Consider the following 14,670-nt stretch of genomic DNA (forward strand, 5'->3'; position numbering starts at 1 on the left):
GAGCCTCTTTGGTTTTTTGGCTGCAGAGAAGCGCTTTTGATGGAGAAAATATATACTGTCATATGCTTGTGCTGTAATCTGCTCATTTTAATACATGCTTGTCTGCATGTGTTCACTTGTATCGAAAATGACTGTGATGTGACCACTTGACTTTTCCTGTGGTACAATACAATCTCTTTGCTTTTGGCTTTTTCAACTGTTTTACTGTTTTACTGTATTACGTGTGTCATTATTACAAAAGGAGGCTGAGGAGTAACCAAACACAAGAGGCACCAAGCTCAGGGGGTTACCACGTGACGTGAGAACAAACATCTGCTCTGGTTAATAAATTCACGGCCCTACGTCATATTAACAAGCACAACATTTTTTACACAAGAACTTCATGAATATGTTTTTTTTTTTCCTTGGTTACACGCAATGCAACGACAGCTTTTACATCTGTTGTACATAACGCATGTAAGTGTGATAACACAGAAATAAGTGTGAAGGAGCTGAGTTCCATATCTTCGACTCAATTAAAGCACTGACATCATCTGATCATGTGCGTGTGTTGCATTATGTATATAACCCCCGCTGTGCAGCTAGATCCCACATTGCAGCCATCAACTCTCGCCTTCTGTTTTTTTCATTCTCCTCACCCCTTTCTTCTATGTTTAAGAGGGCTCCCACATGTCTGTTTTCAAGCTCCGAGGCATGATCTTTATTCTGCCCTTTTTTCCGCCTGTTTTACTCCATATCCCATCCTTAATATCAGTACAAGCTCTTGAGAATGTTGTGTAGACCTCTGTTCGTCAGAGTTTGCTTCACTGGCTACGCACAGTGTTTTGTTTGAAGGCTTGCTTGATTTCCCGAGTCTCCTGAGATGGTGGTTGCCCTGTGTGTTGCTTGTTGCCAGAATTTGTGTTAGTGTTGGTGATAGTGCACGCATGGGTTTAGGGTAGCGAAGTGAGACTGACAAGCTCACTATCTATATAGGCTACAACAGGGTAATAGGAATTTATCTGAAGTATATTTTCCACTTCCTTCACAGAAATCGCCAAGAGTTGGTGTGTATGTGCGTCGGGATACAGCGCTGCCTCTTTGTTATTCATCCTGTCTTGTCTCTTCCTTTTCCTTTGTCATCATATACGCACCTTCTTCCCTCGTCCTCCTACCTCACCCTCCTCTCTTTCTCGCTTCCCCATCTGAACCTCTTCATTCCTCACACTGACTCATCAACAGCTCTCACAGAGACGAACAAAGGTGTGGAGGATGTGAATGAGCACGATAATGGATAATAAGTATGAGAAAGACAGGTGTAGGCACGGCTTCTGTTTATTTCCTGTTATATTACTCCCTGACCCAATGTGCCTGCAAGTACTGCGGGCTTGCTGGGTCAGTGACGTCGGCCCGGTTATGAGGCCGGACTCCAATGAAGTGGAGCTGAGGATCGCCCACTCGCTCTGTTGTCCTCTCAGCAGTACTCTCAGTTTCACAGAGTAATTAACAATAATTACCCCACTGGCTTTGCCAAATGGTCATTTGCTTGAGAGCAACACACACACATAGACATACACACATAAACAGACACTTACATGCTGAAAAGCAGTAGCCATTTCAGCTGTGTCTGAACATCTGCTGTGCGATGTTGTAGTGTTGTGAATGTCATGCACTTCAGGGCAACAGTATGTGAAATGCCCTAGTGCATAAACTTTTGTGTACTTTTAGACCTAGGCTATTTTTTTTATTTTTTGCATCCATTTAAGGAGAACTTTTGGTTGAAGTTCACAGTGTAAAAGATTTTCTCGGTTCAACATAACAATGCCAAAAACAAAAAAAAGGTTTCTGGGTTTGTTTTAGAAGAACCCGACTGACCTCCCCAGAGCCATAACATCAAGATTCACTTGAGTAATCCTTACTGTACCAGATACATTTCAACTAGGTGTAAAACCCTCACTTTGGTTTGGGTTGTACTTCAGTTGTTGTACACAACAGCAGAGTCATATTAGTTTGTGCAGTTTACTGGAGGTGTTTCAAACTCACAATCAGCTCATCACGTGTTGTTGCAAGGCTTGACTGGCATACAGATCTCTAGCAGATCTTAACCTCAACCCAGGTGTAAGTGGGTTAGTCCATGGGATGGATGAATGCACCAAGTGACCAAAATCTTGGGGATCATTGTCCCAGAAAAGACAGAGTAGCAGATTTAACAAACATGTATAGATGCCAACTATATGGTATGCAGAGGTTTGGACACCCTTGGTCAAAAAATGTGAACAGTTAAGCAAGTTGAAGATTAAATGATCTCCAAAAGGCATTAAATTAAACATGAAACACTCTTTTGCAATATTCTAAGCAATATATAAATGTAAAATATGAAAATTGAAAAAAAAGAAGAAAAAAAAAGCTTGTTTAAAATGTAAATGGAATGTGTCATGTTTCATTTTATTCCTTTTGGAGATCATTTCATCTTCCACTTGCTTAACTTTCACATTAACAGAAGTTTTGTCCAGGGGTGCCCAAACTTTTGCATGCCGCTGTGCACTGTGTACCACCTTGTTTATATGTCCACCTACATTTAACTATGTAGCTTTCAGGGTTTGCCATCAGTTTCTGCTTATTCCCTTGCCATCCAGTCTGTTGCAGGATTTGTCAACAGGCATAAAAGAATTCTTAATATACGTGAGAAACAAGCTGCCACATGGATATTGCCACTGTTGCACACCTTTTGATATCCACTCCCTCATTTTTATTGGCCAAAGCTGGTGGCAAAAGTTCTACCTTTCGGTATTGGTTATAAGGTACTGCCAGACTATCTCAGAAACAAACAACAGACCTACATAACACATCAACATGCACACGAGTAAACAAATTCAGAGAAATTCAGTGAAATGGCATCTGTGTGGGTGCGTACATGTGGTGTTTGTGTTGCTGTAAGGACAGAACACATGTTTGTGTGAGCAAGAACATTTGTAGCAGTGTTAACATCCAGTGGGTGCTGTGATTTCTCTTCAGTTCCTTGTGTAATCATCTTCTCCTGTGACAACACCACAAGAGTGAGCGCAAAGTGTCAGGTGGTTGGATCTTCACTATCTGCCTGGTTTTTCTGTTCCACCTTTTAAATAAAAAGGTGAAAGCATTGAACACTCAAACAAACACTGGCATTTGATTTCCTGTTGCTTCTCTTCTCTGCGACGAATCTTTTGTGTGTCTGCAACTTCAGTAGCAACCTCACACACTCGCAGAGAGGAGTTTGGGTGCATGCAGAATGTACAGATCAGACTTCAGAAATTATCATCCTTTTCACTTCTCGTGTCGTCTTTGCAAAATCCCTTTTCCCTCCATTTTTGTGTCCTTGTGTCCCCCACAATTCTATCCCTGTGTGACTGGACTTAAAAGGCCAGCTTGAGGGATGACAACCATCACTCACTTCAGAGGGCTGAGAGAGCAGGGGAAGATCAGGAATGGAGAGAGATGAAAGCAAAAATTGCAGATGAGGTAGAGCAGGAAGAGAGTAGTTTTAAAGATTTATAAAGGACTGACAGCTTTTGTGTCAGTCAAAAAAAAGAAAAGAAGAAGAATAACACAGACATGTTTTTCCTCACATCCATGCATGAGAACCTGCATCCTGAGCTGCAAAAGATTACCTAATTTATCTGTAAAAATGTTTTAATCACAAGCACTTAGAGGATCTAGTCTCTAAGAATGTCGCACAAATAAGGAAAATTACCTTAGAACCTTTAGAAATTCCCTAAGCTGTTTATTTTATGGTAATAAAGACTGGTTCATTGAGTTGCACTGAACTCGTGCACAATTATTTGCAGCGGTGAAATGACTAAATGTGATGCTAAATGTCCTGAATACGTTACACACTTCCATCCCCGTTCCCATCATCATACTTGGCACACTGAGGTAACTGCTAGGTTAGGTTGGCACTATTTTTCACCTGGGGATTGATACACATTGGCTGTGATGGTGAGTAATTCATGCATCGCTAGGGTGCTGAATGGGAGAGTCTCTTCAATACTGTGCCCACGTTCGTAATGAGGAAACATGCAAGGCCAGAGTGAAGCTCATCAAAGCTTGTAGTAATAGTTTCTGGATAATAATTGTAATTTTTACACACATGGCTAGGTTTTATATAAGGATTTGGCAACACTTAATAGTTGGATATAGGATTCGTTGAGTGTGAGAAAAGCGCATTGACCTCGTGAGTATTTCCAGATTTCTAATGTAACGGTTGTAATTAGGCATACAGCACTGTAAAATAAGTGATACGATGTCTTCACAAGTGGCAAAAGTGAGTATATACTGTAGATACACACCACACTCCCTTTTGTGTGTGTGTGTGCCAGAGAATGCCATCTCATGCTGTTCTTAATCCTTCCCAGATTGAGGTCAGTGGGACTACTGGAGGATCTTGGTGTGTTTACAACCTCAGCTCGACCCTCGGAAATACTGAGATCGGTCGGTGCCATCTGATTGGTTCCCCTCCAAACACCCACCTTCCAGATATACTTGTGCATAGGGATCTGATTGGCTGAGTGGATTTTACGTGTTAAATATCTCAATAAGAAGCAAGCCAAGCTGTTTCCACGCTCTGTTCCCCAGGTGGTGTCCACGGAGACGATGTCAGGTTCAAGACTGGGTTGGGTAGGAGGCTGATTGGGGGTGGGTCGGGGGAGTTGCACAGTTGTTATAGTAACCCGGGGTGTTCTCAAAGGCCCACGTCATCATGTGGGAGGGTTGCTATGGCAATGGCAGGTTGTAGCGTAGGTGTGTTGTTGTGGTAACAGTGTGTCTGTGTGAGGCTGCCGTTCACTCCGTGTTGACTGGAGAGTGGAAGTCAGAGGACTTGGCAGCATCGGGTCCTTCAAGAGCCCAAAAACAATGTTGTTGTGTAATGAAAACGACTTTGATTTAATGTCGTCACGAGCCTTAAATTAGCAGAGTACCACGAGAGAGGCATTGCTCATTTTTGTTTATATGCTGTATACTGTAAATACATCCATACACACGGCAACACTGCCCACTCTTTGAATCATCCTTGTACCTCGCTTGTCATTCTTCTTTTTTTCACTCTGAATCTTCCCGTTTCGACGAGACTGATTCGTCGAACAATAGCAACAGCCATTAGGAGAGACAGATTGCTCAGCTGTAACCTATTATAAATAAAGCACCGGAATATAAACACTGATTCAGGCCCAGTAAGATTCCCATGTTTGTCATTTTACCATACAACCAACAAACAAATATATCAGCAGAATGGTTTTATTGCTGCCCATGACTGCCATTAGCCTCCCTCACTGCTGGGGTGTTTATCAGGTACTGAAGGTAATTTAGAAGTGGATTACTCATTCAGACCTTGTCAGTGTTTTCACAATTGCTTCAAAAATATTGCAGGAAACTGTTTACTCCTGTCTGGTCTTACTGTATATATCTCCTTAATGTAGCATCTCATTAGAGTGGCACTGTGTCTGACCCACCTGATTACTCACATTATTTTCCTGCCACTTCTGTTTTCCTGTTGTTTCCTTTCTTTGAGTGTCTTGTTAAACTCCAGTAACCAGATGTCAAGCCTCCTTTCTCCGCCCTCACCCTCTTTCTTTTGTTTTTTGTCTCTGATCTCTCTGCCTTTGTTCCCCCCCCTTGTTTGTTTCATTAGTGGTGTCTGTTCCTCTGTTCTTGCAATCTCCATCTCTCAATTTCACCCATGTTTGTGCACACAGGACTCACTCAAGACGCTCGTTTACTGTAAATGCGAGCAGGTAGCACGTACTCTCATATAGTCTAAATAAAGTGGGCACAAAGCACTTTTTTCCCCCACATAGCAGGTGAGTTGAGGAGAAGCACAGGCTTGAAACGTGCTGATTTGTAGTCCTCACAATGACAATCCCTTAAGAGTCTGAATAGCCAAACATCTTGACAAAGCACTCCACTTGCATATACCCGCACAAAGCAATTCCATTTTCTGGATTCCAAGAAGGGCTCCCAGTCACCGCATGGCAATGCAAGAAAGCATCGCTCTGCATTATTCACTCGATTCATTTTATCCAGGCGAGGCTTACATGGTTGATTGCTGTCCGACGTGAGCACAGACTTCTCTGCAGAGTATAGTCTTTGCATCTTAGCCATTGTGTACGTGTCTGCATGTGCACATGTCTGCAGGAGACAACCAGGATACTGGTCTTGTGAGGACACACTCATCCTAACACAGCTGTGAGAATTTACACTCAGCATACTGGAACTACTTTTTTTTTTATATATAGATATGACCTTAAGACTTCTTTTTTTTTTGGTTGGCATTAAAGCAGAAGTGAGTGATCCGGTCGTTTTCGCTAATGCTGCGTTCCAGGCAGGCTTTTGAAACCGTAAATTACAGCTTCAAGTCACAACTTACGACTTTGTAGCGTTCCAGGCAACCCACTCGTGTTTTTCCGACCTGTTTTACCGGTGAAAGTCATTATAACGGCCACTCGTAACTTCCGACCGGTGAACTCGTACCAGATCGAACTGGTACCACTTCACGGTCGGAAAAATACGAGTTTCCTTGAACGCACCATAACAGTCCTCGTCGCTACGTCACCACATTCACGGCGTTCCTTGGCTGCACACACAGCCCTGCATGCCGTTCTCTCTCCTCATTGGATAAAAACTGTAGGATACGATAAATGTTTTCTCTTCGGCTCAGAGCAGAGCAGAGGGACTGAGAGACCCGTGTTTCAGTCCAAACACTCTATGTAAGTGATTGCTGTCGGAAGATATAACTATTTAAGACTTATATTAACACAAATATATCACTCACTTCTGCTTTAATGCGTGACATTTTGGAATCTTAGGTCCAGTGCTATCGATCAGTCACTTTCTGTCTCTCTACCACGCACACACAGACACACACACATTCACAGACGACTGGTACACATCCAAAAATACTTCTTCAGCTAATACAGGCTGCTTTTTTTTATTTTTTTTATAAGCTGTACGTGTTTATTTCTGTCGATGTTTGGAGTGTTTCCATCCTGTTTTCTGAAATGATCAAATCTTGATGTCTCTGTTGCTCACTCGCACTTGGCTGTCCCCTCCTCTCTCATCTCCCCTGTTTGCAACCATCTGGCTTGAAGTCCGTCTCTGTTGTAGTGTAGATGGAAAGACCGGGCTGATTTTAAAACATTTTTTGCTGTTTTATATATTTAGTATGTGTGATCAAAGGAAAAAAAAATGTTTGAAAAGTTTAGCGAGGCGGAGCGTGGCTGGTAGATGCCAGTGTGGGGCTGTTTTGTTTGCTATAGCTAACCTCATGGGATATAATCAGTCTGAAAGAAGTGCCAGAGGGATCTATGAGAGGAATCTGCGCGTGTGAGATAGAGGAAATGTCATCAACGCATCGTGACATGTGAAAGACACATATTAAAAAGGAAATAGAGAGCAGTCACCTCAGAACAAATGTTTTTTTTGCATTAACACTTTTTCCTCACAGTAGGGAGTAAATCAGATTTTCAACCACTCACAGCAGAATGTTGGTTTATTTACACCTCCATAAGAGTGCAAACCAAAATAGTCTGTTTTATTATGGCTAGTCTGCCAATGAGAACAACATTATTTCATGGCATGTAACACTTTTTTTATATATTTATATGTGTGCAGGTGGTTTCTAATCTTCCCTCACCTCCTCAACAGCCTCCACATTTTCTAACTTGAGTGCTAATTTTCTCTCTTCTTTTCTTTATTTTTGCAGTCATCGCCGACTCGCTGACTGTAACGGCTCCAGCCCAAACTCTGTCCAAGGTGGAGGGCGACACGCTACAGCTTACCTGCGAGGTGTCTCGGACCACAGTGCAGCACACTCACCTGTCGGTCGGTTGGTACCTTCGATCTCCCGAGGACGCGGCCGCCCCGCCTCAGGAGCTGGTCACCTTGTCGAGGGACTTTGTTCTCCGCTCCGGGGGAACGTACCGGCAGAGGATCACGGCGGGGGACCTCAGGCTGGATAAAACCAGCGCCACGTCCTACAGGCTGACCATTCACAAGCTGCAGCCCGTGGACCAGGGCCTGCTTTACTGCCAGGCTGCTGAGTGGATTCAGGACACAGACGGCAGCTGGTTCGCCATGACCCGCAAGCAGAGCGAAAAGACTCAGCTCCGCATTCAGCCCACTGGTGAGTAGATAGAAACAAGAGAATGGGAGGGAGGGAGGGAGGGAGGGTGGGTAAAGGCTGCTCTGCTCTTATGTCCCTGTCCTTTTGACAAGCACACACGCATGCATGTGGGCTGGCTTCCTCTGATTGCTGATCAGTATCTCGCACTAAGCTCATTAGTGCACTAAAAAGGGCTTAACGAAACCTCCACAGACTCCCCACTTTTGTATTTGTGTCTGTTTGATGGGCAATATTACAAGCAATCCAGGAATAATTTAACCAGCTCCAAACAGCGTGGGTGTTTGACACGGGAGACCCCTATAGCTTCCACATACACCAATCCCTCCAGGCAACGAATGGCCCAGAGATCAGAAGCCAAGAATGGGTTTTTCAATCACTCTGCGCCAACAATCACTCCAGTCTAGTACTGTGTGTGGTTGAGTGCATTAGTGGGAGAAACCGTGCTGGTCCAGGTCAAGCTCTGAAGGAGGAGATTGTCTAATGGAAGGGAGGAAGGGAGTTATAAGACAAAGGAGGAGGGGAGGAAGGGAGGAGGACACGGGGTCGAGTAAGTGACAGGGGATCCATTATGGAAGTACAGGGGAGAAACAAAGAGTGCGTTGAGGTAGGAATATTCCTCATATGATAATGATCCACTAAGCTGTCAGCATCTACTGTAGACTGGATGGAACATTAATAAACGACTTCCGACTCGCATGTCCCAATAACCTCCGACCTGATGCGACCCCCAGCGCGCCCATTAAGCCGCGCTCCACAACAATCCCTTTGTACGCCTCCGAGAAAGTTTCCACGGAGATGGTATGATAAACAGTTGTGACATTAGCTCAATTACCAAGGCAGCACACAGTGGCAAGTGTCTTATGCCAGTAAATCACTTCAAAGTGGAATCGTTTTGCCTCTCTCCATTAGGCATCAGATCCGCTCTGGACCAATACGACTTGATAGTGCCCCAGATAGAGCTGGGTGCATGAGAAGGAGAATGGTGACTCAGATGCGAAGCAGGTTTGTCAGATGAGTTCCTGCTACCCGAGGGAGGAGACAAAAGGCTCAAAGAGCTCCCCTCTCAGCACCCTTCGTCACTCTTTGTCTTCTCTGTAATCTATAATGGATGGAGGTGTTGTTGCGTGACAAAGAGAATACAGCAAACTGTGCGCGGATGTAAGTGTGAGCGTGAGTGCTCCAGCTCAGATGTGTATGTGTTGTGGGTGTGAATGCATTTGGATTTCTTCTTGTGTACTTGTACGTATTATATGACGAGGACACAGCTTGCGTAGCTCGAGGCTGAGTCTGTATTTGACGTGTGCACCTGTCCGAGTGCATATTTGCTCAAAAAAAAGAAGAAAAGAAAGAGAGGTAGCAGCTCCTCCATTAGACTCCTATTATTGAAGATGGAGTGGATCTCGAGACAGCCCCATCACTAGCTAATCACCCACAGCCGGCATCACAGACAGGAGCAACGGACAGAATCCTAATGTACCTCTCACTCTGATTTTACTGTCTCTTTCTTTCTTTTTTTCCTGTCTCTCCCTCTCTCCTCTTCCATTGTAGTCGTGTCTCATCGCTGTGTTTTTTCCCCCTCTGTCCTGCTCCCTCTATTTTTCTTCATCATCCACTTCCGTCTGCTACTTGCGCTGAGTGTTGTTTTCTGTCCCGAGCCTCTGCATCCTCTCAGTCGAACTCTTCCTGTAAAACATGACCCTAATAGAGCTCCACGCTGAGCAGTGACCAGTTCTACACAAAGCAGGTTTTGGCTCTTTTTTAAGCTTTCCTCCCTTCTTCTTCTTCTTCTTCCTTCACAGTTAATTCAAACGTGGTGATGCAGAGACTTGCCGTCCTGCTGTCTTGTTGTAACAGGGCTGTTCTTTGTTTTTGCTATCTGCCGGTTGTTCTTTTCACGCCTACGCCTTTATGAGCATGTGTGTCTATAGTATAGCTGCGAGTACTGATTATTTCATTATCAATTCATCTAGTGATGGTTTGTTATATTTGTTTCATTCTGCAAAACTGCAGTTCCAAGGAGACAAACAAACCTAACACCAAAGCTAAAAAAGTGAGAAAGGCGGCAAATCCTCATGTTTTCTAGAGCTGCAGCCAGAATGTTTGGCATCAATCAGAAAGTCAGAATTCTCAACAAAGAAATTCCTGTTTATTGGTAATGATGATTGTTTCTGCATGAGTAAACACACTTTGTGCATTTGTATATCAATATGTAGTATGTGTTAGTGTGCGCATTGCATTCATGTGTTTATGTTAAAACAGTGAGTCCCCCCCTACCTCACCCCATTTCCAGAACATCCCTCCCACGATGATGAGCACTATACCAACGGCGCGTTTTGAACTTTTCCATGAATGTGGTTTGCAGGAAGCCTTTTTAAAGGCTTTGTAATTACAGCTGACGGCTACCACCTCACTGAGAGGCAAAGCAGCCCGTCTCTGATGCATACCATGCTCATCATGTGGAAATTAATAAGGCAAATAAAAGTGAACACACAGCCATGCACGCACGCACGTACGCACACTCGCACAGCAGCACATGCGCAGACTATTGTAATTTGCCCAAGTGGAGGAGCTAACAGCAGCAGCAGCAGTGTTTACTCGCTTCTCTCTGAGACGGTGCAGGATGAGGAAGAGGGAGCGCCAGACTCTGTTTCAGACTGCTGAAGAGAATTTTAATTAGATGTGTTTTTTTTTATTGCAGAGGTGAAACCAAGGGGAGGCAGGGGGAGAGGGGAGACATGGAGAGAGACAGAGACAGAGAGGGAGAAACACACACACACACACACACACACACACACACACACACACACACACAGGCACAGGCACTCGGAGACATACACACACAGACACAGACACAGACAGACACACAGCAAAAAGAGACTCCCTGGGAGGTCAACATGTTACCAGGGCATGCATCCCAGACTGTGGGAAATAAAAAAAAAGCTCAGCAGTTTTATAGATTTCATGTGTTGGTCACATTTTCACTGGTTTTGTGGAAGTTGTTATAGAATAAGGATAATTATAAAAGAATGATGAAGTGTTGTGTCTCATCTCATCTCTGTTTGTTCTACTTTACATGCCTTTAACCTAACATGCGCTCTCTGTGTCTCCTTCTCTCAGATCGGGACTTCAGCATCCAGGTGAGCACGGAGCGACGGTCCTTCACGGCCGGTGAGCCGCTGGAGCTTCGCTGCACCATTGAGGCCCAGAACGTCCCTGAGCGCTTCTTCTCGGTGTCGTGGGTTTTCAGCAGCTCACCGGTGGCCGTGGTGGGCCCCAGTGCCGTGCCTGTCCTGGGCCCCGATTACATCGCCCGAGAGGCGGCCGGTCACATGACCGTGCGCAAGGAGAGCCCCAACGTGCACCTGCTCAAGCTGCAGCACCTGCACCTCGAAGACGCCGGGAAGTACATCTGTCGCGTGACGGAGCGGGAGAAGACGCCCACGGGAGACTTCATCGACCGCAGCAAGAGGTCTCGCAATGTCCAGATCACCGTCCAGTCGCTCAGTGAGTAATAATGTGTTCACCAGGCCACTGGCTTACTTGTCCCATCCTTGGTTGTCTATTACAGAATGATGAGCATTTCATAATAGGAGTTTTATCTTCATATAGGCAGTGAATGTCATGCTGTGCTCCTCTCCAGCCTCTCTCTCTCTCTATGTCTCTCCCTATGTCTCTTTTGCGCACTCTCTCTCTCCCTCCCTCCCCCTCACTCTCGCTACAAGGTGGCCTATAACAGATAGCTGCACAGCCTCTATTGTTAGCTGTGAGTAAGCGAGGAAAGGATAATGGCGCTCTTATTCCTGATGTATTTTCTGTTTGAGTGGATTGCTAAGGATTGGTAATGCAGCATTATGGTCCTTCCCATTTCCTTGGCTTAGCTGGGGAGTGAGGGGGGGGTAACACTATAGTGGGATAATGGAGAGCAGTGGAGTCCAGACTCAAGGAGGCTGAGCTAACAGCCATGAAATGAAACCGTGGAAAAAGAAAAGAAGCAGAGAAAGGGGCCTAGCTCTCCAGGGCCCTCTAAGTGGCTCCCCTGGCTAAATTAATGTGCTCTGCCGGGGCAGTCCTCCTCAGCTGTGTTAAGCAGAGGTGGGGGGTGTGGGGGGGTGCGGCGGCTGGCACAGTTGTGTCGGGCTCCCAAGCCTGGGTGATGCAAATTTACAGTCAAATTTAAAACCTTGCTGACAGTCTCCTCATCTGCCACAGAGATTTTTTTTTTACACGCTTGCATCAGTGTGGGTCACATGCACCATCCCATCTCATCTTTGCACCGCCAGGCCTCTGAGGATTTGAATAGGTGGGAGCCAGCTGCTACCAGTATAATAAAGCACGATAACCACAGAGTTGTATCTGCTCTCGAGCAGCCGAGGCTACCTTAATCCTGACCGCTCTGCACCCTCTGCTAAATCAGCCCAAAAAACAATGGCCCCTGAGCCTGCAGCCGTCTCCAGGGAACCCTTCTGTATGGGAGGTTTTGTTTTTCCAACAAAAGACCGTAATGCCCTATAAAAGATGTTTATAGTGTTTACACAGGATAATAGCCATGGTTATTGGACGAGAACTTCCATGAAGCGCAGCGGTAGCGGTCAGGCGGCATTTATTTCATGCACAAATTGCCCTCTCATGTCTGCTCTCCCTCACCTGCACGCACACACGCACACGTGCACAGTCTCAGGATGTGCTTCATCACTCTAATTGTGGGAATTGGAAGAGAGTCAGTAACAGGGTGTGACAGGGGTTAAAGTTGATCAGTCAGAGGAAGACAAAGGTGACAGGAAAGGAAAAACAGAAGTAAACACTTGTGACAAATCAGTGTTGATGGATGAGTTTACCTTTTCAGAGGGAAAGGGAGAGACAGTCCACACGCCATACTGAATCTCTGTCATATAGATAGAAATGTCAAGAGCAAGGACGCAGGGGATATACTGCACTGGAAGGCCAAAGAAAAGGGAAAAAGGAAAGTTAGAGAAACTGTCCAGAAACTAGAGGATTTTAAGCGAGGATCTACATCTCTGTCAGTCTAACAGTCTTCTCAGTGTCAAAAATGATAGAATCCAGTGTGTTTTTAGCTGTGGGGGGAAAAAAATGAACCCGTTAAAATGAGACACGGGCAAGAACAAGAAAAGGATGAAGGATTTTCCTTTTGTTCATTTGAGTGTGATAGAAGTAAGAGGCGAGTTTATTCCATATTCACAGAGAGCTCATGCTGATTAGGGGTGAAGAGGGAAGCAGCAGAGCTTGGCCTGAGGGGAAACCGGGGAGAAAAAAAAAAAAACCTTGAGACACACCCCCAAGAGACAGCAGCAGTGTGTTGGCCCCACAGAGCTGAGACGGCTTTTCAGGTCAATCACATCCCCATAATGTTTGATGGACGCTTGAAGTGATGAGAGCGGAGATGAGGCAGAAAAACAGAGCAGAGGAGCCAGTAAAGACTTTTATCCTCCTCTTCTTCTGAAGTGCCACTGAGCCCTGTGATCTCAGGCTTTTTCCTCGCGTCCGTGTGGACTTGGTCAGCACAGCTACACAAGGTTCAGAGAGGGAGAGAGAGAGAAAGAATCTGAACCCACACACACACAATATCTCACCAGGGTCTGTTCTCTGGCTGTCACTCTGATGTGCCCGAGGCCAGATGCAAACCGCACTATCTTCCACCCCACACTCATTCTATCTCACACACACACATATGCAATCATGCAAACATACCTGCACAGCACTTGTGCTCCTCTGGGAACAGACTCAACAATTTGTTTTATTGCCCCTGGCCTACTGAATGATTCAACACGGAGAATGTGATTTTTTTGTTATCTGTGGGATTCAGCATGAAAGAGGGCTGAGATTTTAAGAAACTCCTCCCTTGTTTTTCTGTTCCATACGTTCTCACACTCGCCTCTCTGTCTCTGTCTCTGTTATCTTCCCACTCAGAGAGCAACATCACCGCGTCGTTGTCCAGCAACTCCTCCGAGGTCCTGGAGGGCGACGCCATCCAGCTGCTCTGCTCGGTTCAGTCCATCTCGGGCCGCCTGTCGGTCGCCTGGCAGTGGACGGACAAGCAGGGGACGGGAGCGGCCCAGGACGTGGCATCCGTGGATCGAGACGGCACCATTTGGCACGGCCCTGCCTACAGAGAGCGCGCCAGTTACGGGGAGATCCGCGTGGAGAAGATCCGGGAAGACGCGTACTCCCTGTCGGTGTACAACGCCTTGCCCGGAGACGAGGGCCAGTACCGCTGCACGGCCACTGATTGGATTCAGACCGATTCTGAGCTAAACTGGGAGAAGATGAGCGAGAAGTCAGCCACCAAGACGGTCACTGTCAAGACTGTCGGTAAGTTATTTCAGCCCAATTTAACCCAAATATTGTCCACACGGTATACCTCTGAGGCGGCAAGGCGTGTAAACACTCAGAACATGACAGAGAGAGAGAGAGAGAGGGAGGTGTGTGAAGTGTGACGTGCTTAAAACTGATGAATGGCTCAGGCAGAACATGCAGTTCACATATTAGAATACACCATGGTTTATTCATGCAGCGCCCCG

At 45.6% G+C, this 14,670-nt stretch overlaps 1 protein-coding gene across 1 annotated transcript in view; it reads left to right on the top strand.

Moving 5' to 3' along the window:
- The window catches only part of igsf3 (immunoglobulin superfamily, member 3), a 65,039-nt gene that overhangs the window by 31,557 nt on the left and 18,812 nt on the right, over positions 1 to 14,670 (top strand). The window contains exons 3-5 of the mRNA XM_083996333.1: positions 7,715 to 8,134; positions 11,252 to 11,638; positions 14,060 to 14,461. Coding sequence (XP_083852459.1) covers positions 7,715 to 8,134; positions 11,252 to 11,638; positions 14,060 to 14,461 — 1,209 coding nt within the window. The remainder of the gene's footprint in view (positions 1 to 7,714; positions 8,135 to 11,251; positions 11,639 to 14,059; positions 14,462 to 14,670) is intronic.

This window comes from Trachurus trachurus, assembly GCF_905171665.1.
Source record: "Trachurus trachurus genome assembly, chromosome: 21".
In the NCBI taxonomy this organism is placed as follows: domain Eukaryota; kingdom Metazoa; phylum Chordata; class Actinopteri; order Carangiformes; family Carangidae; genus Trachurus; species Trachurus trachurus.